Source organism: Falco cherrug, chromosome 8 (assembly GCF_023634085.1).
Source record: "Falco cherrug isolate bFalChe1 chromosome 8, bFalChe1.pri, whole genome shotgun sequence".
NCBI classification, from domain to species: Eukaryota; Metazoa; Chordata; class Aves; order Falconiformes; family Falconidae; genus Falco; species Falco cherrug.
The window spans coordinates 59811115-59836113 of NC_073704.1; the positions used below are offsets into that span (position 1 = coordinate 59811115).

Sequence of the window (24999 nt, forward strand, 5' to 3'; positions counted from 1 at the left end):
AGCACGCTGCGAGGCACTCGCTGGAAGAGGCACCATTCCCTGCGCTTGGACGAGGCTCCCTGAGGGAAGAGATCGCAAGTTCCCTCAGGAGATGCCACCACGGGCCGGGCCTGCTGCCTGCCGGCCCGCTGCCAGCCCCGCGGCCCTCCGCACCCCGCCGGCCTCTGCCCCAGGAGACCCCAGCCCAGCAGCAGGCTGGAGGAGGCCCCTGCAGCCGATCTGCAGCTTCTTTCTTGCCACGTAAAGGGAACAGACCACACAGCCCGACCGAGAGCTCAGCCTGCTACCGGGGGCAAGGCTCTCCCTCAGGCGCCCCATGCCCTCGCCTCTGGCCCCGTCCAGCCCAGCACACGCGCAGGTGCTCGGTGTCCCGCCTCAGCAGGTGAAGCTGGCTGCTGAGCGCGCCCTTCCGAACGCCTGTGGCCGAAAGGGCTGGAAACGGCGGGACGCCATCCCCCGCCAAGCTGGGAGAGGGGCTGCCCTGCCGCCCCGCCTCAGCCCCGGCCACGCTGCGCTGACAGGACGCACTGCTTCGCCCCCCGCCCGGGAGACCCCGCCACAGCCCTCGGCTGCCCCTCCAGGGGTCGCGCCGGGCACGGGCAGGGCGTGAACCGCCGCGGCCCCCCCGCCCCCGGGGCGCTGCCCCCGCGGAGCTCCCGCTCGGGGCCCCGGGCGGAGCGGCCCCACCGCCCGCTCCCCGGCCAATGAGCGGGGAGGCAGGGGCCGGGCCGGCCGCGCTATAAGAGCCGGGGAGGCGGCGGGCCCCGGGCGAGGCTGTCGGGCGGGAGCCGCGTTTCCTGTCAGCGGGACGGGCCGTGCGGCGCGACCATGTGCGGTGAGTGCCGGGGCCGCGGCTGCCGCCCCTCGCCGGCCGTCAGGGGCCGCGAGCAGCCCGGGCCCGCCGCAGCCCCTCGCCTGCCGGGCGGGACACGGGGTCGGGACCTCCGCCGGCCGCGGACGGAGCGGGCTGTGCCCCGGGGCCGGGCGGGGTGCGGGACGAGGGCGGCTCTGTCGCTGAGCTGCGGGGCGCCGGGCTGCCCCGCTGTGAGAGCGGGTCCGGGGGCTGCGGAAACCCGCCGTCGCTGCCCCCGCCCCGGGTCCCTGTGGGACTGGCCCCGCCGCATCCGTTTTGTGGGGGTGGGATGGGCGAATGGCCGGCTCTCGCGGCGGTGGCAGGTAAAGCTCCTCCGCCCGCCCCCCTCTCCCACGGAAGGGCGATGGCTTTCCTGAGCCCCGCTGCCTGGCCGCTCCGTGCCGGGCGGCTTGTCCCGGGGCCTTGCGGTGGAAGGCGGCCCGTGCCCGGCGGCTGCGGGGCTCCCGGTGGCCGCTGCCGGCCGCCTCCAGGTGCTGCGGCGCGTCCGGTGCGGGGCCGCGGGCTGGCAGCGCCCGGCGCCCGCGGTGGGAAGAGTTCGAGGGTTTCAAACAAAGGCTGGGAAGGAGTTTCATTCTTAGCTGGTGTGAGTTTCTTCGCCTTCCTTTATCTAATAAAGACGAGATGGTGAAGGTAATACCTCCATCGTGCGTACAGTCGCTTAGGCGTGCTTTGGATCAGATTAGAAGTGTGAATTTGGGAGGTGCTAAGGCAACGTGTTTTAGTTCTGGAGGAAATTTTAGTGAAACTTTATTTATCCCTTCACTGAAACCTCCTCTCAGGTCTGTAAGGATACTTTTGCTGAAAGCAGAAAAACTTGCGCATGTACTTCTTGGCCATCGTGAACAAAACCTCTTTTGTGAGATGCAGACTGAAAGCGCGTTGAGTTACTGCTCCCAAAAAATGTACTTTCTGAGCTGAATGTCTTTCCCCTGCCTCCACGTCCTCTTTAATTGTAACCTCTGAAAGGGCAGTGAGTCCAGTAAGCCTCTTTTCACTGGAATGGGAACAGGAGGTGACAGGGTTCGAGCTCCTGCCCGACTCTCGAGTCGCTATCAATGAGACAGACTCGGTGTCTTCTAAGCAGAGCCCCTTCAGGTGAGAGACTAGGCTCAGTGCCTTGGCAAACCAAAGGTACTGGTGGCAACCACTGAGCCATGAGATGTGTAATAATAGTGTCAGAAACTTGGCACATCTGGGCTGTGTATTGATTGGGAAATGAGGGTGTTAACAGTGTTACATGAGTTTGGTAAAAACCTTTAGCTTGGGGTGGAGTGACTGACTCGGTATGAAATGGCAGAGAGCAGTCGTTCGTGAAGTGCAGTGAGAGTAGTGTTAGTTTTCTTCCCATCAGCATCTGGAGATCTTAAATGTGACATTTGTTATCATGAAAGATGTCCCGTGTCTTCCTTGCTGTCTGCTGTTGGAAGCACAGGAGTTCCAGAGGTTGCAACCAACCATTTCTAATTTTTTTTTAATTATTATTTTATTTTTGCATATCTTTCCAGGTTTAAGTGTTGAAAATATGTCCTGCTGTGTTTTCTCTGACTTCAGGTAGCTCATGAGGATTGAAACCCATTGCTTTCTGTTTCAGAAATAGATAGGTCATTAAATACTGCCATAAACATGCTCTTTAGGAAACAAAGTTGAAATGTTATCATACTCAAATGTAAGAAGATAGTGTAGCAAAAGTATGCAGGGTTAAAAAAACAGGTAAGATGCTCTTAAACTGATGATATACTTACTTCAAATCAAAATTAGTTTCATCAGGATATGAAGTTGAGACTGGGACTTTCTCAAAGCTAAGTTTCTGGCACATCAACAATGTGCTTACCCCAGTAAAGGCATCCTTTTATTTTTTAAAAAAACAATTGTGTTCAAACTTCAAGTATAGGCTGCCCCCTTCTTGATTTTGGTGAAGTCTTGCAATTGCAAGAGTTCTTGTGGATTTTTCCCACAGAAGGATACTCAATGAACTTTTCCTCTTCTTGATGCTCAGCTTGCAGTCCTGAAAGAGAAAGGGGAAACTCCTGAAGTCTTGATATGTATGTAAAGGAAGATCCTTGCTTTCAGTGTCTGCACCTGATTAAAGCTGGTTTTAACAACGTTTTTAACAATGTTCTGTTTCTGTGTTGAGTATCTGATTCTAAAGGTAAGCCATACGTGATTGATCTAGTTCATGCTTCTGTGCAAACTCTGTGATTATGGAAAGTTAGAAACTAAATTTAGCATTCAGATCATAAGAGCAATGCCCTGGTAAAACACTTTGTAAATGCTTTTATTGGATTCTATGTATACACAACTTGGGAAAGTATTTCATTGCTTATGTTGTGCTGACAAATAAATGTTACCTTACTTGATACATACAATTTCAGTATTGCATTAGCTTAGAGAGTACTATAGCCCTCACTGGGGAGGAGAGATGCAGGCTCTGGAAATAGCATCTAACAGCATGGGGAGGCCATTATAAAGTAACTTGTGAGCATTGCAAAATGCTCTTATGAGTAAGATTCAGTCATGTTGGTTTGCTTCCAGAAGGAGTTAAGCTACAAGAAGTCTTTATCAAAAGTTGTTTCTAAGTGAGTTGAGCAATGTGCTTTAAATCTAGCCAAAATGATGACTGAGTAGGGAAGAAAATATGCAAGTGGGTAAATCATGAAACAGAAATGTACTAGAGAAACGGTGCTGAGGGTAAGATTTATTTCCTTTAACTGAAAGAGTTTATAATATATTCCTTGAGAAGTCAGGCTGCAGCTATTGCTTTCATTGTAAATGGCCTCTAGTGACTTTTGTGTCTTCTAATTCACGTGTGTAGAAGCACAGCTACAGTTCCCTGGAAACAAGGATCTTTTTAACAATTGCAGCACACTGGTAGTATTGTAAGGACGGTCCCAAAGGAATGCTCTTCCTGGAGCTCAGTGTAGTCAAAGATGCCACATGGAGCACAAGGCTGATGCATCTTAAATACATTGTGAAATCTGGCCTAGAAAGTAGAGCTGGATCTGAACTGAGGTGTGTAGCAACATTTTGGAATGATGTTGAGAAATTCGTATTGAAGAAATTGAAGAATGCAGCTCTTGAGGTTCGTGGTTAGTGCCAGAGAACGGTAAATATCTGTCTGGAAAAATGATCAGCAAGCTCTCAGTCTAAAGGGACTGTATATAACTGGAGGCATCATTTTTCAAAGCATCCGTGAAGAACGGTATTTAGCTGTTCAAATTCCCAAATACTTCTTTAAATGCAACTAATTGTCTTAATATCTCCATTAACATTGGACACTCTAGAAATAATTAGGCTGAGCTCCTCATAAATCTCACTTATGTAGCAGAAAAGCATTTTCCACCCTTTAATCCTTCAAAGATAAATTCAGAGACCAATGTAATAGCGTCTTAGTCTCACTGCCAAATCGGCAGTATTAATGGCGTAAAACCAGTGGACAACAGAATTCACAACAATATTTATAAGAGATTTATCGGTGTATCATTATAACAGCTTCTTCACTACAGTCATTTACAGTTCAAAAGTCTTAATTGAAGGGGAAGAGGTTGTTACATTTCAAACAAAGGCTTCCTCTATTTAAAACACTTGCTTGTCTGAACTGCTTATCTGTTGAGCTCTTAAAGTCTGTGTCTTGCTGACTGTAGCCTCCAGTCCTGACTTGTTTGGAGAAACTGTTGAAGCAGTGAAATTAGTTGTTTCTGTTTCATTGGGGTACAGATTTGTAAAAGTTAATAAAGGGGCCTAATCTATCCTTATAGATGCAGAAGTCCCAGAAAGAGCAGTAGACAGAGAAAAGGAATGGTTGTGTTTTTCTTTGCAGGTGACCTTTTTATTGCATCTTTTCTAAAGAGAAAGAAACATCCTTCAAACTCCTAATGAAAAAATCCTTGTGTACTTTTGCTTAAAAAAAAAAAAAAAAATATTGTGCAGGGGCAGGGTAGAGAAACCAACCCCAGCACTAAAAAAAAGCCACTTCTTGGTTGATGACTGGTCTATTCAAGAGAAGAGGGATCAGACTTGCACTCTTCCAGGCTGTGTTTGCCCTAGTAGGCAAAGAGTGAGTTCACATCTTATGATGCCTCTGTAAGAGCTGACCTGAGTAACACGGGGCAAGCAAACGGATCTCATGTCCCTGAGTTTGGTTTGGCAGGCAGCATTGTGTTGAGGCAGCGTAAAGGGTGAATGCGTGTTTTTTGGGTGACCCTGGTTTTGTATCTTCTGTTTCTTTTCTTTGTTGTCTTATCCTTTTGACTTCTGCCCTTTCTTTGTTTTCTTCTCTATTCTCTTCCCACTGAATTAACTGTTGTACACAGGATTAAGCTGGAGCCTTTCAGAAATAGATGTTGTGCCTAGTACCTACCCATGGGTATTTAAGGCCGTGACTTTGATTACAAAAGTCTCCTTGTGTTAGTACTGGTGAATATATTCCTTCTTTGAATGTCTGGATATGAAATAGATCACAATGTTCCCATTTTGAGCTGTGGTTTTCATGAAAAGTAGAAATTTTTTAAGCTCTCTCAACTGTTTAACTCTTGGTGGGTAACATGAGGAGAGTGAAACTGGCCAGGAAAGCATGTGTTGCCTGGTGAAAATGAATGAGGGTCCCGATTCCTTTATTGTATTTGAACTCTTTCCATTTAAAAACCCAGTACGAAGAGTTGTACTAAATGGGAGGTTGGGTCCCCTTAGGACCTCTCTGTGATAATAGTTTTAAAGGGTTTTAAATTGAGTCTGAAGGGCCGCAAATTCTAAAAAAATCTTTTCTTCTTTCCCCTCACCCCTTCCCCCTTTTTCTCTAAACAGGAATTTTTGCTTATCTAAATTACAAAGTGCCTCGGACTCGGAAAGAAATATTTGAAACCCTGATAAAAGGATTACAGAGACTGGAATACAGAGGATATGACTCTGCAGGTATGTAAACTATCTCAACAAATTAATTTTAGCAACCAATAGCTACGTAGGTGACTTGTGTTGTATTTTTCTTCTGTTACCTTGCAGATTAAAAGATCAGAACTAATTACCTTGGTTCTTGCAGTGTCTTCTTTAACTTTCCTCAGGACTTTAAATTGAGTGATTAGCTCTGTAATCAGATGGTGGTTGAGCTTTAGTACACATCAGCAAAGCACCTCGGTACAGGGTCATGTAGTCTGTGCCTCAGTTTTTTGTGTATGTGAGTCCCAATGAAAGGATGAGGAAGATTAAAACTGTCTTTAAATTTGAGTTGGCTAATTTAATCAGGCAAAATATATCAGTCTGCCCTCAAACAATATTTGAGATGGCTCATTTATATTTTCATCTGTGCTGTTGATACAGTCTTCATCTAGTTTGCTGTTCATGTCTATGTTCAAATCAACAGACCAAGTATATACCTTTGAAGGATAACTGGAAAAAAAAATGTTTCGCTAGTGTGTGCTTGTCTGTATTTTCTTGGCCTTTTTTTCATCCAGTGTATTTCATGCTTTAAATACTTGTCTGTGTCCTGTACTGCAGGAGTGGCAATTGATGGAAATAATAATGAAGATAAAGAAAGGTTCATCAAACTGGTTAAGAAAAGAGGAAAAGTAAAGGCCCTGGAAGAAGAGTTGTACAGTAAGTGTCTTAAAAATTACCCCTTTGCTTTGGCCTCCCAGTCAGATATCATCTGTATCTCAGCAGAAAATCGGGCCGTGAACTTACAGTCACGATTTTGTACCAGAAATAACTACATTGTGTAATCCAATGGCAGTTAAATTGTTTGTGCCCCCCAAATCTGCACTTGAAAAGCAAGCTGATCTTTAGGTGTAGTGTTGTGAAATTACTAGTCTATTCTCCCTTCTTTTGGTTGCTTCTTGGTTTGAGACCTGGGCTCCCTTGGTGCTTTACTCAAATGATTTCTGTGCTTGGTAGCTGAAACGTTTAAACATGGACTCTGACAGAATTTATGACCATTTAAGCAGCTGGCTGTCATCACAGTCTGCTTTATGCAGTACTTCCATCTGTGAAGAACTGAAGTTGCGTTTTAATACGTTTACATTATAATTTGTAGTAATGTGGTCTGTTAGCCTAGCTGTTGGTATTAGCTGAAAATGCTCGAGTCTTGGCAAACAAAATTTTCATCACAGTAGCTTGAACTATCTGAAGTGTAATGTCAAGAAAGCAAGTGGTTTAAAGGAAAGCTGGAAGATAACTTTTAGGATTTTTTTGCCTGTAGGAGTTCTTTTAGTGTTTTACTAGTGGTGTGTTTGTGAGAGACTCAAATTTAAATATTTATTTATTTAACTGAATTTCTTGTGTATAGAACAAGATGACCTGGATTCAAAAACGGATTTTGAAACACATTTTGGAATTGCTCATACTCGCTGGGCGACCCATGGGGTACCAAGTGCAATAAACAGTCACCCTCAGAGATCAGATAAAAGGAATGGTATGTAATCTCTGCAGCACTCTGGAACTGTATGAATTTGAAGTGGTTCAATCAAGCACATATGTTGTCTGTTCGTACTAGTGTTGTGGTATCTATTTTGTACACTAGAGCTAAGCCGTTGCCATTCTAGCTATATTAGACGCTTTTGCAATAAAATAGCCTCTCCTAAGGCTAAAGGAACATTGTGAAAGATTAATGAGATCTGTTCTCTGAAAACTGATGCAAGTTAGTCAGAGTACAACATACCTGTTTTAAAAGGTCAGACTCTGAAAATGTAAATGCATCAATATTGTCTGGACTGGAAAAGGGAGATTTTAGTATCGTTTTTCACTTGGGATGGCTTGGTGCTGTTCTAGTGAGTATAGTTTAAAACTGTCTTAATGTTTTGGAACAACCTTTGCATGCCTTCAGAATTTGTAAGTTTCTGCTTTCTGTTGTCCATGTTGTGATAAACGGTAGGTCTGAAAGCTATAGCAGGTAGTTTCTAATGTACTTTTAAACTCTCTCCCACTCCCCCTCTAATTTTGTGTTCTGCGTTGAATATCTCAATTTTTTGTTACTGATGAGTATATGTATTTTTCCTTTTAGAATTTGTTGTTATCCATAATGGTATCATCACAAATTATAAGGACCTAAGAAAATTTCTGGTGAGTCCGTGGCAACATGATTCTAAAACAAGAAAGTAAACGCTTGACCAGCTACTATCCGGTCTTTCATGACTTTGGAATCTGAATTCAAGTTTCTTGAGATCATCTGTAAAATAGTAGTGTGAAGGAGCCTGCCTAATGGGGAGCTGGTGAAGTACAGAAGTTCTTGTAATCCTAAATGCAAAGTACTTAGGAGTAGAGTAGCAATTTGTGCTCAAATTCTTGGAGAGGGTGTGTGGAGTGGGCTCCCTCCTGTCTCTTGTTGCTTGACAGCTGCAAAGCAAGTCTTACTACATGTCTTATTACAGTATTTCCAAAAGTGTAGCTATGACAGGGTAAGTCATTATGTTTTTTCTATAGTGATGTATTTCTGCTAGTCCGGTGTAGTGCTTCAAGCAGTCTGTCTTACTGTGCAGTTTCTGGTGGGAGGCAGCTGGGAGGCCCTTCGGTGTTTCTTGCCTGAGGATGAAAACACTTTTTCTTTTCTATATGGTATTTCAGGAGAGCAAAGGCTATGAATTTGAATCTGAAACGTATACAGAAACAATCCCCAAATTGATCAAGTACATGTATGACAACAGAGAGAGTGAGGACACCAGTTTTTCAGCCTTGGTAGAAAGAGTTATTCAACAGTTGGTAAGTGGGAAGTTCCTTTTTTCCTGTACTACAGCATAAACTATTTTTGGGGTTCCTTAGTATTCTGCATTTATGCATTTAGATTCTCTGCAGTCCTTAGATGTTGCTGCAAATAATGGATTTTGGCCTCTAAACAATGCTTAATAGACCAAATAATGAGATTAGAATTTTGGAAACTTCAAAGGCTTTTCAACGGTAAATCTTTAAATTGCATTAGCAGCGTTTTTTGTTTGGTGGGGTTTGTTGTTTTTGGTTTTGTTTTGGTTTGTGTTTTTTTTTTTTAAAGCGGTTATCACAGTTTTTAATGAGGCAGCTTAATTAAAAAAATCAGTAGGAGCCTCTGGGGGTTTGAATCTCTCATAAAGGGCAGTGTGTTCTTAAAGGCTATTCTGATCGTGTTAAAACACTGCTGTGATTCAAGTTTGTCTAATGCCTTGGCTCCCATGTTTGGAAATAGATCTAACAAGCTGTACTGATTTCATGGCATAGCCAGTTTCCAAACTGTGAAGTGGGAATCTACTGTTACTTAGTTTGTGAATGCTAAAAAACACTGATAGATGTGTGGCAAACTTGGAGAAAGCTTGCTTTCTTTTCCTCCCCCAGTCTCCAGGCAGATGTTTTCCCTCCCCTTCCAGCAGTTTCTTACACTCTTTTCACCTCCCCTTTCTCCTCTCTAAAGCAGCTCTGTGGGATTCCCTTAGGGCAGCCCTGAAATGCATATACACCAAGTAAAGAGCCGTATGAGTCAAGAGGGAATAGTGGTGCAGCCACCTCGTTGAGGGGAAGGGTGGCTTCACCTGGCTGCAGAACAAGAGCAGAGGTGCTGACTGGCGTCCCTGCAAGAAGAGTGAATGTGACCATCTCTCTTCTGTTTGCAAGGAGGGGGCTTTTACTCCTGTTTATAGAATATTCCTCAAGTTTGCAAGCTGTGTTAATAGTATAATTGATTGTGTTCTTGATTTTGTTCAAATAGCTTCTTAGCTGAGAATGTTGTATTTTGTGCTGCTGAATGTATAGTTCACGTAAAAGTACCATCCCCCAAAACACTCGCGTAACTGTGCTACCTTGAACCTGTATAGTCTGTTCTTGTGTTGTGGATTTTGGGTATTTTTGGTGGAGATTTTTTTTTTTTTTTAAATACCCTAGTGAGAATTTGCTGCTTAAACTAGAAGTAGGAACTCCAGAATTTTAGCTGAAAATGCATAAAATGCAGCTATGTGCACAGTCTTATTAAAAGTCTTAATAAAATTACATGTCTAATAGTCTTCAAGTTGATTGTGAGTAACATCTTGTAGATTTTCTTAACCCTTGTGTTAGAAGGTATTGCTTTTATTTATAAAGAGAGGCTAAGTGCTCGCTTCCTGATCTGTCAGCTGCTGCACTGTTTGGTGCATGTTCTGCTCCCTGACCAATTCCTTTAAAGGTGCAGTCTGCCCTCCAGGAAGGGATTCCTGATAGTAGAAAAGAGCTTTCCTTCACAGCCTGCTCAGGAAGAGGGGCCCCAGTTTAATGAGATGGAACTAACTGAGATAAGTTGTTGAGGATTTTTTTTCCCCTCTTCTGTTTGCATGGGTTCCAGGAAGGTGCTTTTGCATTGGTTTTCAAGAGCGTCCATTACCCAGGTGAAGCTGTTGCTACCAGGTTAGTAAAAGTCAATTTTATATATAAATCATGCTTTTGTACGTTAAAAAAAAAAAGCTAACATCTCTTAAAAGTACTAGAATGCTGATGTTTAAAGTGCTTAATCAAAACTCAGAAGGTAGATAGCTGCACTAGTGGAATGCTTGTGAAGTGCAGCAAAGCTCTGCTGAGCATCTCTTCAACTGACCATTAAATATAACCTAATTGGAGCTGTACAGACTGGAGGTCACAGAATTTCCAGAGGCTTGTGTTGATTCTCTGTAATCTTTAACTTGATATTGTTTAATAAATTAGCTGTGACTACTCACTTTTTGAGGATGCAAAGACAGTTGCAAAAAGTAATTAGATGACGTTTTCTTGCTCAGTGCAAATGCACTTTCAGTTGCAGATATTTCAGATAATGCACTTGGAAGAACCCACCACTGACAAACTCATCCCCATAGTCTGTCCTTTTATCTGTTACAGTGTGTCAATAGAAGCTCAGTGTATGTTCTATTTCTAAAGCTGTATTAAAAGTGTACTAACATTTCCCCTGTGTCAAAAAGGGAAGGGAAAGGGTATGGTTCAATTTTACTTCACATTGAATAAAGACTGAGATAAGTATGTTCAGATTGGCTAAAATGCCATCATTCTAAAAGGTTATATAAATTGCGTTCTGTAGCTGTCATAGCATTTATGATTTTTTTTTTTTTTTTGCTTTTATTTATAACTTGGGAAACAACTTTCAGGAAAGGTAAAGAAGTTAAAGTAGCAAGTGAAGTAGCAGTGGGAATAAAGACTGTTTTATACTACAACCAAAACCCCCATTGCTTCTGTGGTCAAAAATGAGACCTTATTAAAATTGTGAAAGAGCCAGCTGTACCCTTACTCTAACTGGAGACATCTTCTGAAATGAACCATTCTATATGTGGTTCAGGTTTGGGTTTTTAGGAGTGAAGGAATTAAGAGAAGCTAAACTTGTAATCTGAGGTATCGGGGGAGGGTGAATTACTCTTTTACTCGTGAGATATATTTATTTTTTTTAATAAGCTCTTCAGTGTGGCACATGACCCATATAATGAAAAAATGTGCAGTAGTGATGGCTGACATTTCTGAATTTAAAAAGCTAAAGGGTGCAACAGTATTTCAGTAGTAGAGAGCGCTGCAGTTATTGCTGGCTGGCTTCAGAGGCAGTAAGCTTTGTTTAAAAACAGTATTCAAATTGGTGCCTGTGGTAAGCTGTTTTGTGATTACCGGAAGGAAAACAACTAGTTCATATATGTTTTTCTCTACCTGGGTGTAGTTCGTGGGGAAAGAATCACCAAGGCATATGGTAATTATCCATATAACAATCGGCAAATCTTAGAGAAACAAGCCAAGTTTATGTAACACCTGCCATGAAAGGCTTTAGGTTCAGGGTTGAAGAGGGTCTTCCTATTGAGGAAGCTAGACAGGGTATCATCTTCCAACTTCACAGATGTCCTTTGACTTCTTTGTATGCACCTTTCTCTTTATAAACTTCCATGTCTTCCCTTTATAGGAGGGGGAGTCCGCTGCTCATTGGGGTTAGAAGCAAATACAAGCTCTCCACTGAACAGGTTCCTGTTTTATATAGAACATGTAAGTTGATAAACCCAATTACATTATTTTTAAGAACTAAAATTATTTTTACTTTATGATTAGAAATTAGGTTAATTGGTTTTTTACTATAAAAGTACCAGCTGATGCCCCAAATAGCTTCTTAGCTGAGAATGTTGTATTTTGTGCTGCTGAATGTGTAGTTCATGTAGAAGTACCATCCCCCAAAGCACTCGTGTAACTGTGATACCTTGAACCTGTATAGTCTGTAATCTCTTAACTTGAACAGATCTAGCTTTGCATTTAAGTGTTTGATTTCTTTAACAGGCAACATTGAGAATGTGAAGAACATGTGCAATTCCCGAATGAAAAGACTGGACAGCTCTACCTGCCTTCATGCTGTTGGGGATAAGGCAGTAGAATTCTTCTTTGCTTCAGATGCAAGGTAGTAAGAGTACTTAAACATTTCTCAAAATACTGCTTTTGTTTAGAACTGAGATAGTTTTGGAAATCTTAAGCTGTCTTGCTGCTGTACAATTGTTTTCTGATAGAATAGCCTTTAATCCAGGTAACAATGAAGCCCCCAGGCTAAGATAGCTGAAAAATGTGAAGACTTGACATCAGCATTCAGACTCCAAACAAGTGCAGTATCTGCCAATTGCTAATCTCTATGTAAAATACATCCAGTGTAGGAAGGGCAGTTGGGTACAAATAGACACTGTCAGCCAAGTATTTGGGCAGACTATGGGTTAGCCTACGTTTTGGTGTTTTAATCCAGCTGTCAGAGGAGGAAAAAGTGATGTGGTTCTAAACTTAGCAGGAACCTGAACACATCTGGTACACATTTATCACAGAAACAAGATCGTGACCTTAGGGGTCCGGGGGGGGGGGGGGGGGGGGGGCAAGATCAGATCAGTGGGAACTTGCTGATGTGAGGTGCTGTGGTTCCCCAGCCTGGTGCTCCCAGTTCCTGTGAGAATGCAGAAGCAGCAGCAGATGGAGCCATTTCCTTTAAGATGGCTCTATCTGTAGTTATGTCCAAAAGGAAGATAGAAGTAGGGCTGGAAGTGCTGTGTGGCATATTAATTGCTTTGAGGAGTGGTGCTACCAACTCTGACCGACATGTCAGGTTTTTCTTGCATCTGTTTTTTCTGTAGTGCTATCATCGAGCACACCAACAGAGTAATTTTCTTAGAAGATGATGACATTGCAGCAGTAACTGACGGGAAGCTTTCAATTCACCGTCTCGAGCGATCAGCCAGTGATGATCCTTCCCGGGCCATACAAACGTTGCAGATGGAATTGCAGCAAATCATGAAGGGTGGGTTGAAACATCTGTAAAGGAGTATCACCAAAGATGGATAGTTACTGATTCTTTGTGTAGTGGAAAAGGCAGAAAACTGCTGATCTGTTATAAAAATGATGCAATACTTAGGCTGTTTGTACTGGGAGCTGACAATTCTAAGCTTTACAGCCAAGGGGAGATGGGTGGTATGGGACCCTACCCATTTTTAGCTTTGGAAAAGTCCTAGATGCTTCTACTCGTCTCAGTAATTAGCGAAAATATAACTAATGTTAACATGTTGTTGTAGTTGTTGGCAGACTTTGTAAACTAAGAATTGAAGTGGAACACAGAAGTTTCCTTAAAAAAGAATTCAGTTCCGTTGTCAGTGTTGGGAAATGAAACCAACCAACTTGAGTGAACTATCAATCCCTCCTTTCTTCTCGCCTATTCCTAAGCTTTTGTTTAAGCGAACACAAGACAGTCAAATTAGCTTGTTACCACAGGTAGTCTTAAAAGTCATCTCTTGGTAACTGTAAAAGACTTCAAGTAACAAACCTAAGCGTTACCTAAGCATTGCTATGTAATGTTGTCCTAAACAGGTAACTTCAGTGCATTCATGCAAAAGGAAATTTTTGAGCAACCAGAATCAGTTGTCAATACGATGAGAGGCAGAGTGAATTTCGAGAGCAGCACAGGTAACTCGGAACAAGTGCTCAGGCTGCACTAAGCCTGCAAATTTTGAACACATTAATTAGAAAATAAAATACACTATTGATATATGCTTTTGTTCTATTTGTTTACAGTTCTGCTGGGAGGGCTGAAGGATCATTTGAAAGAAATCAGAAGATGCCGGAGACTGATCATTATTGGCTGTGGGACCAGTTACCATGCTGCAGTAGCTGTATGTTCAGCCTTATCTGAAACATATATATAACTCCTAGCTGCTGGGGTTCTAGACAAGAACTCTTAATCTTCTTTTTCTTCTGTATCTCAAACTTTGCCTTTCATTGAGGGGTCCCGCTCTTTTTAGTTTTCCTTTGTGCCACATTCTTTATTAATGCTTAAATGCTGTTACCTACATGCTAGAAATTAACTCTTTTTTTTCACCGTAGTTTTTAAGGGTCTGGTAAGCTGTAATTACCAATTTTTGTAGTAAGAATCCATTTAAATTATCTCTGACTTTTAAGATGTCAAGACTTGAATGGGTGGCAATATTAACAAATACTGTGCGCTGCTTGAATACAGACTCGACAAGTGTTGGAAGAATTAACTGAATTACCAGTGATGGTGGAACTTGCTAGTGACTTCCTGGATAGAAACACACCTGTTTTCAGAGACGATGTCTGCTTTTTTATAAGTCAGTCAGGTGAGCTGCATTTACTGCTTGTCTTCAGCTGAGTGTAAACTGTAGAAAAACTTCTAAAAGCCCTTGGTTTATTACTTCATGTTTGTGCAAAGGAGGGTGATGGCTAATGGGCCTGATTTGTCTTGTATTAAAGTTTCGTACAGACTTGGTTCAAATATGTAGACAATGAGTGCTGAAAGATTATTTTCAGTTGCATTTTGCACGCACTGTGTAAGTGTGGATGCAGTTATTTAGAACACACTTGTGTAAAGTTTTATGCTTTCCAGGAGTCATTACTATCCTTGTGTCAACCTGAAGTCAAGATGTAAATGTTTTGCAGGTGAAACCGCAGATACGCTTATGGCCCTGAGGTATTGTAAAGAACGTCGTGCTCTAACAGTTGGCATCACAAACACGGTTGGGAGCTCAATATCCAGGGAGACTGACTGTGGTGTACATATAAATGCAGGACCTGAGATAGGTGTGGCAAGCACAAAGGTAATTGCTGTTCTGTTTGACTTTCATACTGCAGCCCTGTAGGATCTAATTAAAATTTTAATTGTAGCACTTCAAACTGAGATCATAGTAACTCTCTGCAGGCTTAACTGCTAAATGTTTTGTTTTGTCTGCAGGCTTATACCAGCCAATTTGTGTCTCTTGTAATGTTTGGCCTAATGATGTCTGAAGACAGAATTTCCTTGCAGAAAAGACGACAGGAAATTATTAGTGGACTAAAATCATTGCCAGGTATATTGATATTTTGGGATTGAGGAGGGATAGGGCATGTTGTTTAAAGGGCAATATAAAATACTACCCGAGGATATTTCTTTCTCATTTAAGTTTTGTCTTCCTCCTCCTCCTGAAAGGTGGACAATATAAGAAAAGTGGTCTATTAATTTCTGCACCAATTGCCAATTTTACAAGCGCCCTTCCAAGAAATTTGGCAGGAAGATCAGAATTTTCATGGCTTGGGTTTTCTAATTGCAATAAGGTAGTTCTGTATGAGAAATATTTCTTGATCTCCTAAATTGATGATTTGAAATTTTAAAAGTCTTTCACTTTAAATCAGGATAGATCAAAGGAAACTAATTCAAGGTGACTTTAAAACGGATGTTCACAACTTCCTTTAAAAATACAAATGGGATGTATGAGCACTGCTTTAAACCAATAATTATTTTAAACTTGTTACTGTAAATAAAGCTGGAGAAAATATCCTTAAACTGCTGTCAAAGATGCAAAGCCAATGGTTGAATTATATTAAATGTATTTGTTCCAATAGAGCATTGGCACATCCTACTACAAGCAAACTAGTTTTTCAAATTTAAGAATTTTTTAATATGTGCTTTTTGTATGTTCCAATAGAGATGATTAAAGAAGTCTTGTCCTTGGATGAGAAGATACATGACTTAGCTCTTGAACTGTACAAACAAAGATCACTGCTGGTTATGGGTCGTGGGTATAATTATGCCACTTGTCTGGAAGGAGCTCTGGTAGGAACCTCTCAATATTTTTGGATGTTATTGAAAATAAGCTTTTATGGCTTCTGCAACATAGTTTTAGTATTTCATTACAATTTAATTCTGCTGCAGTAAAACTGCTATCTACAACTAAAAGCACTTAGTCCTGTTGGACTGAACACATACATAAGGTGAACCTGAATATGGTTTCAGGTTCTTGTTTCTTTCACATAATAAATGCAGTGTTTCATGAGCCTGTTTGAAGAAACCAAACTTAAAATGCTGACCCATTTGAAAACAACATCAGAAGAACTCAATGTGCTGATGTTCAGATGAGATGCTCATAAATGAGAAACTCATAAATTATGTTATGGACATTCTGGTGCAATAGAAGCATATCTGTGTCTCACAGAAATTGGGAATGTTAAAGGTTGTGCTGGGAAGGTCCCTGTTGATTACTCCATTTCTTTCTCTGCAAATGCACGTGCACATGCATGCTCTGCTTCTGCCAGCAGCCTGCTAGAAATCCCAGCAGACAAGCCTGTCTTCACTATTAACTGATCTTTGAAAATACCAACTTGATACCGTGTGTCTGTATTTAAGTGGCAGATGTACAGCCTTGGTGTTTTGCTTCTTGCGGGTTTTATTTCTCATCTGATTTACTAGTAACTTGATGGCATTTGCTTTTTTTAGAAAATAAAAGAAATCACCTATATGCACTCTGAAGGTATCCTGGCTGGTGAGCTGAAACATGGGCCATTAGCCCTAATAGACAAACAAATGCCTGTTATCATGGTGATAATGAAGGATCCTTGTTTCACTAAGTGCCAGAATGCTCTGCAACAGGTCACTGCTCGACAGGTAAGCTGTTTAACTAATACAGTGTCATAGGGAGATTGTGCACGTTGTATTGCTGCTGACTTGTGCTTCAGAATAAGGATGTATTGGTGACTTTTTTTCTTTTCTAATTATTAAGTTATAAATATGATGCTATATCTGCATTACAGGTTGTCATTACAAGTTAACAGCAGTAGTGAAAACTGATTGTATGTGGGCTATTTAGGGGGTTTTTGTTTGTTTTGAAGCAAATGGTATAACAGTAAAACCCTACAGATGAAAATATTCAACTCTCACAAAATAGTGAATGGCAAAAGTCATTATGCAAGACTGGCATTTTCTTTGTTGGCAACCTGAGCATCTTCAAACATACAAGCGTGTTGTGAACCAGTATTTCAAAGTATTTCTAAGCCACTTAACACTGCAAAATTTTATTTTCAGGGTCGTCCAATCATTCTGTGTTCTAAAGAAGACACAGAAAGCTCAAAATTTGCCTACAAAACCATTGAGCTGCCTCATACAGTTGACTGCCTTCAAGGAGTCTTGAGTGTTATTCCTCTCCAGTTACTTTCGTTCCACCTGGCTGTTCTGAGAGGATATGATGTAAGTGCTTTCTATATTTAGTGCTCTAGTTAGTGCTGTTTTGAACTTCCTCCTACCAGTGTAAAGCGAGAGACCTAGTTAGATGGCATATCTAACAAAGAACTTGTGATAACAGCAGAGCTTGCAGTTACTGTGGTAGTAGAGGTGGCATTTTGGTGCCAATTCTTCAGCTTTGTATTTAATTCTTTTTCTTCTAAAAAAATGACAAGGATAGTTTGCTTAAGTTTGGTTGGTTAAGAGTGCAGATGGGACTTTTCCAGAGAACTAAATCTTAGAACGTGGTATTACACTTTAACCTAAAATAGTTCAGTGCTTTGTACAGATTACTCTGTTGACATTGGCTAGGTGTGCCAGTTTGATAATGATGACTGCTTTGGAAAGGTACCTTGTGCAAAACAAATATGTATTTGTTACGGTTTTGGAAGCAAGAGTGAATTCAACAGTGAGTCATTATCTGTCGATCTATAGTCTGTTGTGTGTGTTAATGTGTCTAGAATAAAGCAGAACTCATTAGGAAATAGAAAAAAAGCAAGCTAAATGAACTGTCAAATGCAGAATGTCGGTATTACTCTGCCAGATTCTGAAAAGTCTGTCTTTTTGTTCTAGGTGGACTTTCCAAGAAATTTGGCCAAATCTGTTACTGTAGAATAACAGCCAAGAACAGCTGATGTTTTTGTCACCAGACCTCCAAGTTCTACTTGTAGAAATGTGTTGTTCTGAATTGATAGGTATACATTTTTCGAAAGAGAATGATAGTGCTAACTGGAAAGTGTCAGAAGGATTTATCTTGCAGCTTTAAAAGCTTTTGATGTGCCTTTTACCCAAGTGCTTTTGCTCACAGCAAATATTGCTCTAAGTCCTGAAATTGCCAAAGAAGATAAAAATTGTTTACACATGGTATACTGAATGAACTTTTCTACTGTGCAATATATGTATACAGCTCTCTTCAGAGTAACTGTGAACATTTTTTTAGCCTACACTACTTAACTACTTTTAAAGATATAGTATTTATAACTACAATTGTATAGCTTTTTTTTAAGTTATTTTTTTAGTACATTGCTTATCTGTAGCATTGGTAATGCTCAGAATGTAAATACTGAGCATGTTGACACTTGTGTACAGTTGTTAGGGTTTTCTTCCCACTACAGCCTCAAACTGGAAGTGTGTTGCCCCTTCCCCTCCCCCTTTGCATCTGTGTTTCATATTTAACCAGTCATTTGCAAAGCTCTTCTGTGGCTGTAAATTCCCAGCTATATTTTAAAGTTCTGCTTCTTTCAAGTAATTATTTGAAAAGCCAGAGCAACATTTTGTTTTGTATGCCACCCCAGCTCTTATTTGCATAATATGTACAGTGCAACAAAATAAGGGAACTGGATGTCTTTCAAGTGATATTTCTGTTTGAAGAATGTACGATGAAATTACCATGCAATTAAAAGATGATATAATTCTTCTTGCTTCGTGGGTTGTGGTTATTTTTTTTTTTCTTTTTTCTAACTTGATGACTCCATTTCAGATCTGAACACAGGTACACCACACAGTACTCTGATAGGAGAGGCATGTTCACCCCTAGTCCTGCCTAAATCCTAGTATCGGAGGTCTTTCATCTGTTTCTTTGGTTAGTTCCTTCTGTGTCACACAGGTCTCTCAGGAATGCACATCTTAAAATTTTCCTTATCCAGCAAATGTGTTTCAAAACAATGTGTCAGGTTTAGGCAGCTTGCTGCCTATCACCAGCCTTCTGTAGCACGTGAGTACAGGAGAATTTAATTTGGTGACTGTTCGTCAGTGTTTTGCCAGACAAGTACTGATACAGCAGTGTAATCTGACTGTAGCTCCTGCTGTAGTTCACACCAGCTACTGATTAAACCTTTGTGTGTTACCTTCTGCTGAGGTAGGTGAATGTGGGAATAAATCTACTGCAGGTGAAAACAGAAGTTGTGTCTGTATTTTTACATATGTTTTTTATGGTCATAAAAGTTGTCTCCTTGGACAAGAAAAACTTGCGTTTAATATCTAGACTACAGATACTGGAATATATATTAAAGAACCCAACACCCTATACCAGCAAATAAAAGAATACTAATTACATCTTCAAGCTAAAAGTAAAGCCCTGTTTTATTAATGTATATGTTTGCAAAAGCACATTTTGCAGTTGTAAACTAACTAGCAGTAGGAAGTACCTGTAAACCTTAAAAGAAATAAGGTAGATAGGCACATAAAAATTCTCTGCTCATCTGTTATTTTGGAACAGTCAGAAACCATATTATTTAATTTCTGTTATTTTATTATCTAAATCGTTGACTAGTAAAAGTTTTCTTTATGCTACTCCTCTGCAGGCTTGCTTCGAACTGGAGATGTTTGAATGCTTATGTAGGTTAATGGCTTGAAAGTGTTACACTAGCTTGTTGTAATAGGAGCTTCTTACTGGAAACTGCTCTAGTACTTTTTATAACCACATAAAAGGACCCAAATCCTAATGAAAAGCATAGCGATAATCTGACCTAGATGCCAAGAACGTGTAAATCTGTATCCAACACATTTTGGTAAGTGAAGCAAAGGCGCCTTTGACTGTCTAGAATTAGCATCCTCTTCGTGTTCAGCAGTGAAGCTATTAAAGGAAACTGATGTCATCTCGTCTATATGATACATTAAATTGATTTATTTAAATTACAGGTGTGTTTTTTTAAAATAGTTTACGAGAATAGAAGTCACAGAAAAGGAAGCTCTTGTTGGTGCTAGCAGAGGTGGAGAAATGTTGAGTTTATTTTTAGCCAGCACCTGTTTTAGCAAACAAGCAGTCCTGGCATCAAGGCAGGTGGCACGGTAATGTATAGAAGGTTTATGATTTGAGTGCAGTCAAAAATAGCTGGGCTACCCGGGGAAGGGGGCACAGCCCACCGTAGAGCCGCACAGACCCTGCCCAACGCTCGGGGCCGCTGCGGTACCAGGCGCTACCGTCCCCCCGAAGTGGATGCGAGGTGACCCTGGTGGGTGGAAGTGCTGCGACAGGCCGCCGATCTGTGACGTCATCTGCTGTAGCACCCCGAGGGGCTGCTCCACACGGGAGGTGCTTACCTCACACGGCACGTCTCCCCGCTTGCTGGAGCAGGGCGGCGGTGGGGAACCCCCAGCCCCACCCGCCGGGGGCGACCGGCGCCACGGCAACTCGTGACGAGGCGCTGCTGCGGTGACATCATAAATATGGTGACGGGTTGACGTGCACTGATGACATCACGTCGGGGGGCGGGAGCTGCGCCCGGATTGGCCTAAACTTCACCGTCTCCACCGCAGTCCTGCCCCGCCCTCCCTTATATAGCGGCTTGTAGGTCCCGCCTTCGGGATTCTATTGGCTGAGTTCTGTCAGCAAAGGGCTACGATTGGGCTGGGTGGCTGCCTGTTGGGGGCGCGGGCCTGGCGCGGCCTGAGGGGAGCACCGGGAGGCCATTGTGGCTGGGGCAGCCCTTCGCGCCGGAGGAGGAGGCGGCTCGCCAGCGCCGCGCCCCGTCCCGCCGCAGTTCGGCCGAGGGAGGAGACGGTGAGGGCGGCTGCCGTGAGGGGGGGCTCTGCGGGCGGCGGGGCCGGGGCCGGGACCGGAGCGGGACGAGCTCCCAGCCGCGGGGCCGGCCCCGTGACGACTGGAGTCCCCGGCTTGTCCCGCGGGCCGCGCTCGCCGAAGCGCGGGCAGAGCCGGCGTTTCCCGTCGGCCGCTGCCCCGGGCCCGGCCGAGCCGCAGGGAGGCGGGGGAGCGACGCGGCGGGGCCGGAGTCCCTTCCTGCTCCGCGCCTCCGCCGGGGGCAGCCCTGGCCGGGCCCGCCGCCCTTCCCCGTGCCGCAGTGCCGGCTCCGCTCCGCTCCCGGCGGGGGCCGCGCCCCTGTGCTGCGGCGCCCGCTGCCTCTCCTCCGCCTTCTCCCCTCCCGCTTCGTGCCCTGCCCGGGGGGCAGCGCGCTGGGGGCGGGGGGGGGCGCGGGGGGCCGGGCCGGCGTTCGGCGTCCCCTGGAAGCTGCCGGCCCCGAGGGGTCGCGGGGAGAGCGGCCGAGCCAAGGGCAGGGCCGGCGCTGCGCCCCTCGCCGTGGCGGCGGGCCCGGGCTGTCCCCCGGCCGCAGTCGTAGAGGGGCTGTGAGGAGCGCTCGGCGCCGGGGCCGTTACATAATTACACAGCAGCGTAATTAGTTACAGCTGATGCGCGTTTAAACTTTTTCCTTCTTCCCACCACCTTGCCCCGGCAGGGGTGCTGAGGTACATCCAGCGTGTATCTAACAGTGGAGCGATGCTGTAACAGGTACTTGGCAAAGTCTTTTATCAGTAAGAGTTTGGATTGCATAAAGAAAAAAAAAAAGGACTTTTCAAAGAGCTGCCCAGGCGCGGAGCACCTGCACACGGCTGCCCGATGGGCATGGCTCCGCTACAGCTTGCTGTGCTTACCTGTTGCAACAGGCTGTTCAGGGGCTGTGAGTAGAGGGGCAGGAGAACTTGCTGTGCTTTTGTAGTTGGACTCATACCTGTTGATAATGTTGCTGTAAAGATTATAAAAACCTGAGCAATGCTGTTGGGTGATAGGCCTTAAACAGGCACACCTGAAATTGAAGTGCGTTCACAACAGTGAACAACAGAACAGGGACAGATTTTCTGCACGGAATTTCCGTATCTTTTCATATATGTATGCATTGTCTATTTGTTCTGTTAGCAGTAGAACTTTTTAGCTTGAGTCTTAAAAATCAAGCTAAGTTTCTTGATATTCTTACGGTTTGTTGTCAATAACAACATTTCTGTGACCAAAAGAACCCTGAGAATGTGTTCCCAACTGCTACAACCTGTTTGCTTTATAAGCTTTTGACTTGAAGATATCCAGAGGATAGATCTGGTTAATAATAACTTGCCATTTTAATGAATATCTTTTAGGGAACTGACTGTTTAATACAGGATGTATGCTATAGCACAGTTGCTTTCAACTTCTGAAAACTTCTTAGTGAAATTCTGTATAACAACTCATAACCCTGGCGGTGGTAGGTTTGTTGTGTTATTTTTCTATTTATCTTTCACAAACTACAGGTTGAAAACCACTCTTGTAAGTTTCCTGCATATAATGTGCTCAGTTGGCTTTATGATTCTTACATTTCCCCAATTGTACAAGCAACTTATATATAAAAAAGAACAAAAAAACCCTACTCAATTTATATGCATCTTGTGCATGCTTTAAAATAGAAAAACATCCTGAAACATTGTAAACATGCTGTTGTAAAGAAGTAGAAGTATGTTGACTATCCTGTGTCTTCTGGGTTTGCTGCTGGTCCTCTTTGGTGCAGCTGCAGCTAGGAAGCCATAAATGGGAACTTATATTTCAGAAATGGAAATAATGCAGATTTCAAAAAAAATCCTGTACAGAAGTATGGAGTAGCTGGAGTGAGAAATCAGATTATTTCAGATAGGGCAGTAGCAGCTCAGGATTAAGAAATTTACTTGCCAGGTAAACTTTTCCCCTAAGCAGTTGGGAAATCTGTTTTTATTTGAGGGATCCTGCCCCCAAAATAGTCTACCTGAAGTACTGTGAACAGCTACAATCCTTAGGCACCAAATTTTACACTAATGTGTATGTCTGAAGTAATATATGTCCTGATACATCCAAGCAACTTGCAGCCCAGGTGGAAATTAGGGATAGGCCAAGTACTCAGCACGGTGAGTTGCAAAGGATGTCAGTACATAAAACTTGTGTGTTGTGATGCCCAGTTCCCTTTTTGGGTCTTGTCTAAAGAGCTTATCCTGATCTCTAAATGATTTTTAAAAGGTGGCGTTGTGCAGGCAAGGTTCCTTAAAGGGAAGGATTCTCTAGTTCAGGGTAACTTCCTTTTCCCCTATTTCTTTTTCTCCGTTACAGAAAAGTGTTTCATTAATCCATCAAGAGGTACAGCATAGTTCTTGTGTAGCTAACAGGTCTTTTAAGTTGATGCTCAGCTTACACAAAATCTGTACTTTTTTGGTTTTCTGTAAGTCCTTTTTAAAGATAGGATCTTGACCTTCCAATGTACTTTTCAGTGAATCTTCATACAATGGAAGAAAATATCATGGCTGCTCAGGCACTGTTAATCAAAAAATTTGGGATCTCAGAGTCCATAGTTTTGGGGTAATAAAAAGGGTTGGAAAGAAGAGTGGAGTTTTTTCCTGGGATGTAGTAGGAAAGGTTGCCTCTTAAGGCAGCTTTTTGGTCTTAAATTAATGTGTTTTGGTTGTGGAACTGCATCTGACTGCCCCTAAAAATATTGTACAGATGTCCTTCTCTTCCTCCCTGCTACTGCTGCTGTGTCAAAGGCAGAAAGTTGGTAGCTGACGTTTTCCCTTTGCTGACCCTTTCTCCTCTGCTTTTTTTTTTCTTAAGCTTTTAAGAGGAAATACTACGTAAAGTTACTGTCTAAATTGCAGCTAGAGAGAATAAAGTTGAGTATCTGCTTCTCAAAATGCTGCTTAGATTTTGAGAAACTAGAAGGCAGAAGAGACTTTAGGCATTTCTTGAGAATACCTTAAGACTAACCGTTACCAGTTCAGTTTATGCCCAGCCTTTATTAGGATTTGTAGATCTTTCGCCTGTTTTACTTTCACATTTCTTGGACTTCTTCTGTTGGCTTAAGCCAGGGAGAAGATGCTGCTCTTTCCTACGTGCACCTAACAAGGGAGTGGTCCAAATTCTAATTCTTGAAGCAACCAAATGCTATTAGTGTGGCTGTAAGCCTTTCTAGGATTGCCTTCTGGGCAATCGAGCTTCTGCTTTTGAGGCTTTTCCGTTTTGCACTGGCTCACAAATATTCTACAAGTCAGCGAAGGGAGAGACTGGGTGCTTTTTTGTTAGCTCCGACAGCTGTACAGGCTGGTGGTTAGGGCAGCTGCTCTGGGGAAGGTGGTCTGCTCCCGTTTTCTGTCTCGAGGAATGCTTGACAGTGCAATTTACTCTGGGCTGTAATGACCCTATCTGTCACGGTGAATGTGAAATTGAAAATGAGAGAATTTGCTAGAGACCTCTTCAGTAATTACTGAGGTAATTTTCTTGTAAGGTTTGGAAGAGGGATGGAGGCCCAGGAAAACTGAAGGTCTGTGCTTTTGTTACTGTAGCACTTCAGAGCTAGAAGTTTAGTCCATTTCCTTGCTCTCCAATATAATTACCTACCTCTAATTCATTCTTGACGGATGGATGTAACTTGCTGTCTACTATGGCATGAAATTCTCTTTCAAACTATAGCACAAAACTAATTCTTGCAGGACTGTAATTACACTAACTGATAATGTAGGATGTTATGGTGTGTTTAAAATGGGAGGGAGAATGGATTTGGGTAGGTATGGATCAGGGAAGGGTTGCCTGGCAGAGGTGAGGAGGCAGAGCCCTGCTTGAAATTTCTTAGTGAACTAGGTTGAAAGGGGTGCTGGAGAAACTGCAGCAGCCATGGGCATTTTGAGGGCAGTTTTATTTGAAACCTGTTTTGCAGTTATAATCAAGTCTTTTATTAAAACCCTGTTTCCTTCTATGTCTGCGGACTCCATGGGGTTTTGTTGTTGCTTTATCTGTGATATCAGTGTTTGAAAAACATCATTTATGATTTGCTTTGTTGTAATACAGAAATTAATACAGTCCTAGGACATAGTAGTAATTCAGTTAGGGAGTAGTCTTTGTGGAGTAGGGAGTTGTTTGATTTGGTTTTGTTTGTTTTTACAGTTGTTTACTTAGCTGCTTTTT

At 42.7% G+C, this 24999-nt stretch overlaps 2 protein-coding genes across 7 annotated transcripts in view; both read left to right on the forward strand.

The window, feature by feature from the left end:
- The first annotated feature begins 444 nt into the window (after nucleotides 1–444).
- GFPT2 (glutamine-fructose-6-phosphate transaminase 2) lies at nucleotides 445–18732 on the forward strand. Its single transcript, XM_055719081.1, has 19 exons — nucleotides 445–835; nucleotides 5675–5782; nucleotides 6362–6460; nucleotides 7149–7274; nucleotides 7863–7921; nucleotides 8423–8557; nucleotides 10137–10198; nucleotides 11718–11797; nucleotides 12083–12200; nucleotides 12913–13076; nucleotides 13640–13735; nucleotides 13844–13941; nucleotides 14286–14406; nucleotides 14726–14883; nucleotides 15018–15132; nucleotides 15748–15875; nucleotides 16536–16703; nucleotides 17121–17282; nucleotides 17889–18732. The coding sequence occupies exons 1-19, from the start codon at nucleotides 829–831 to the stop codon at nucleotides 17931–17933; spliced, it is 2049 nt and encodes a 682-aa protein (XP_055575056.1). The 5' UTR covers nucleotides 445–828; the 3' UTR covers nucleotides 17934–18732.
- A 1961-nt stretch (nucleotides 18733–20693) lies between these two features.
- MAPK9 (mitogen-activated protein kinase 9) overlaps nucleotides 20694–24999 on the forward strand; it is a 30872-nt gene continuing 26566 nt past the window's right edge. For all 6 annotated transcript variants that reach the window (XM_055718090.1, XM_055718093.1, XM_055718092.1 and 3 more), the window contains exon 1: nucleotides 20694–20817. The gene's annotated coding sequence lies outside the window, so the exon portion shown is untranslated. The remainder of the gene's footprint in view (nucleotides 20818–24999) is intronic.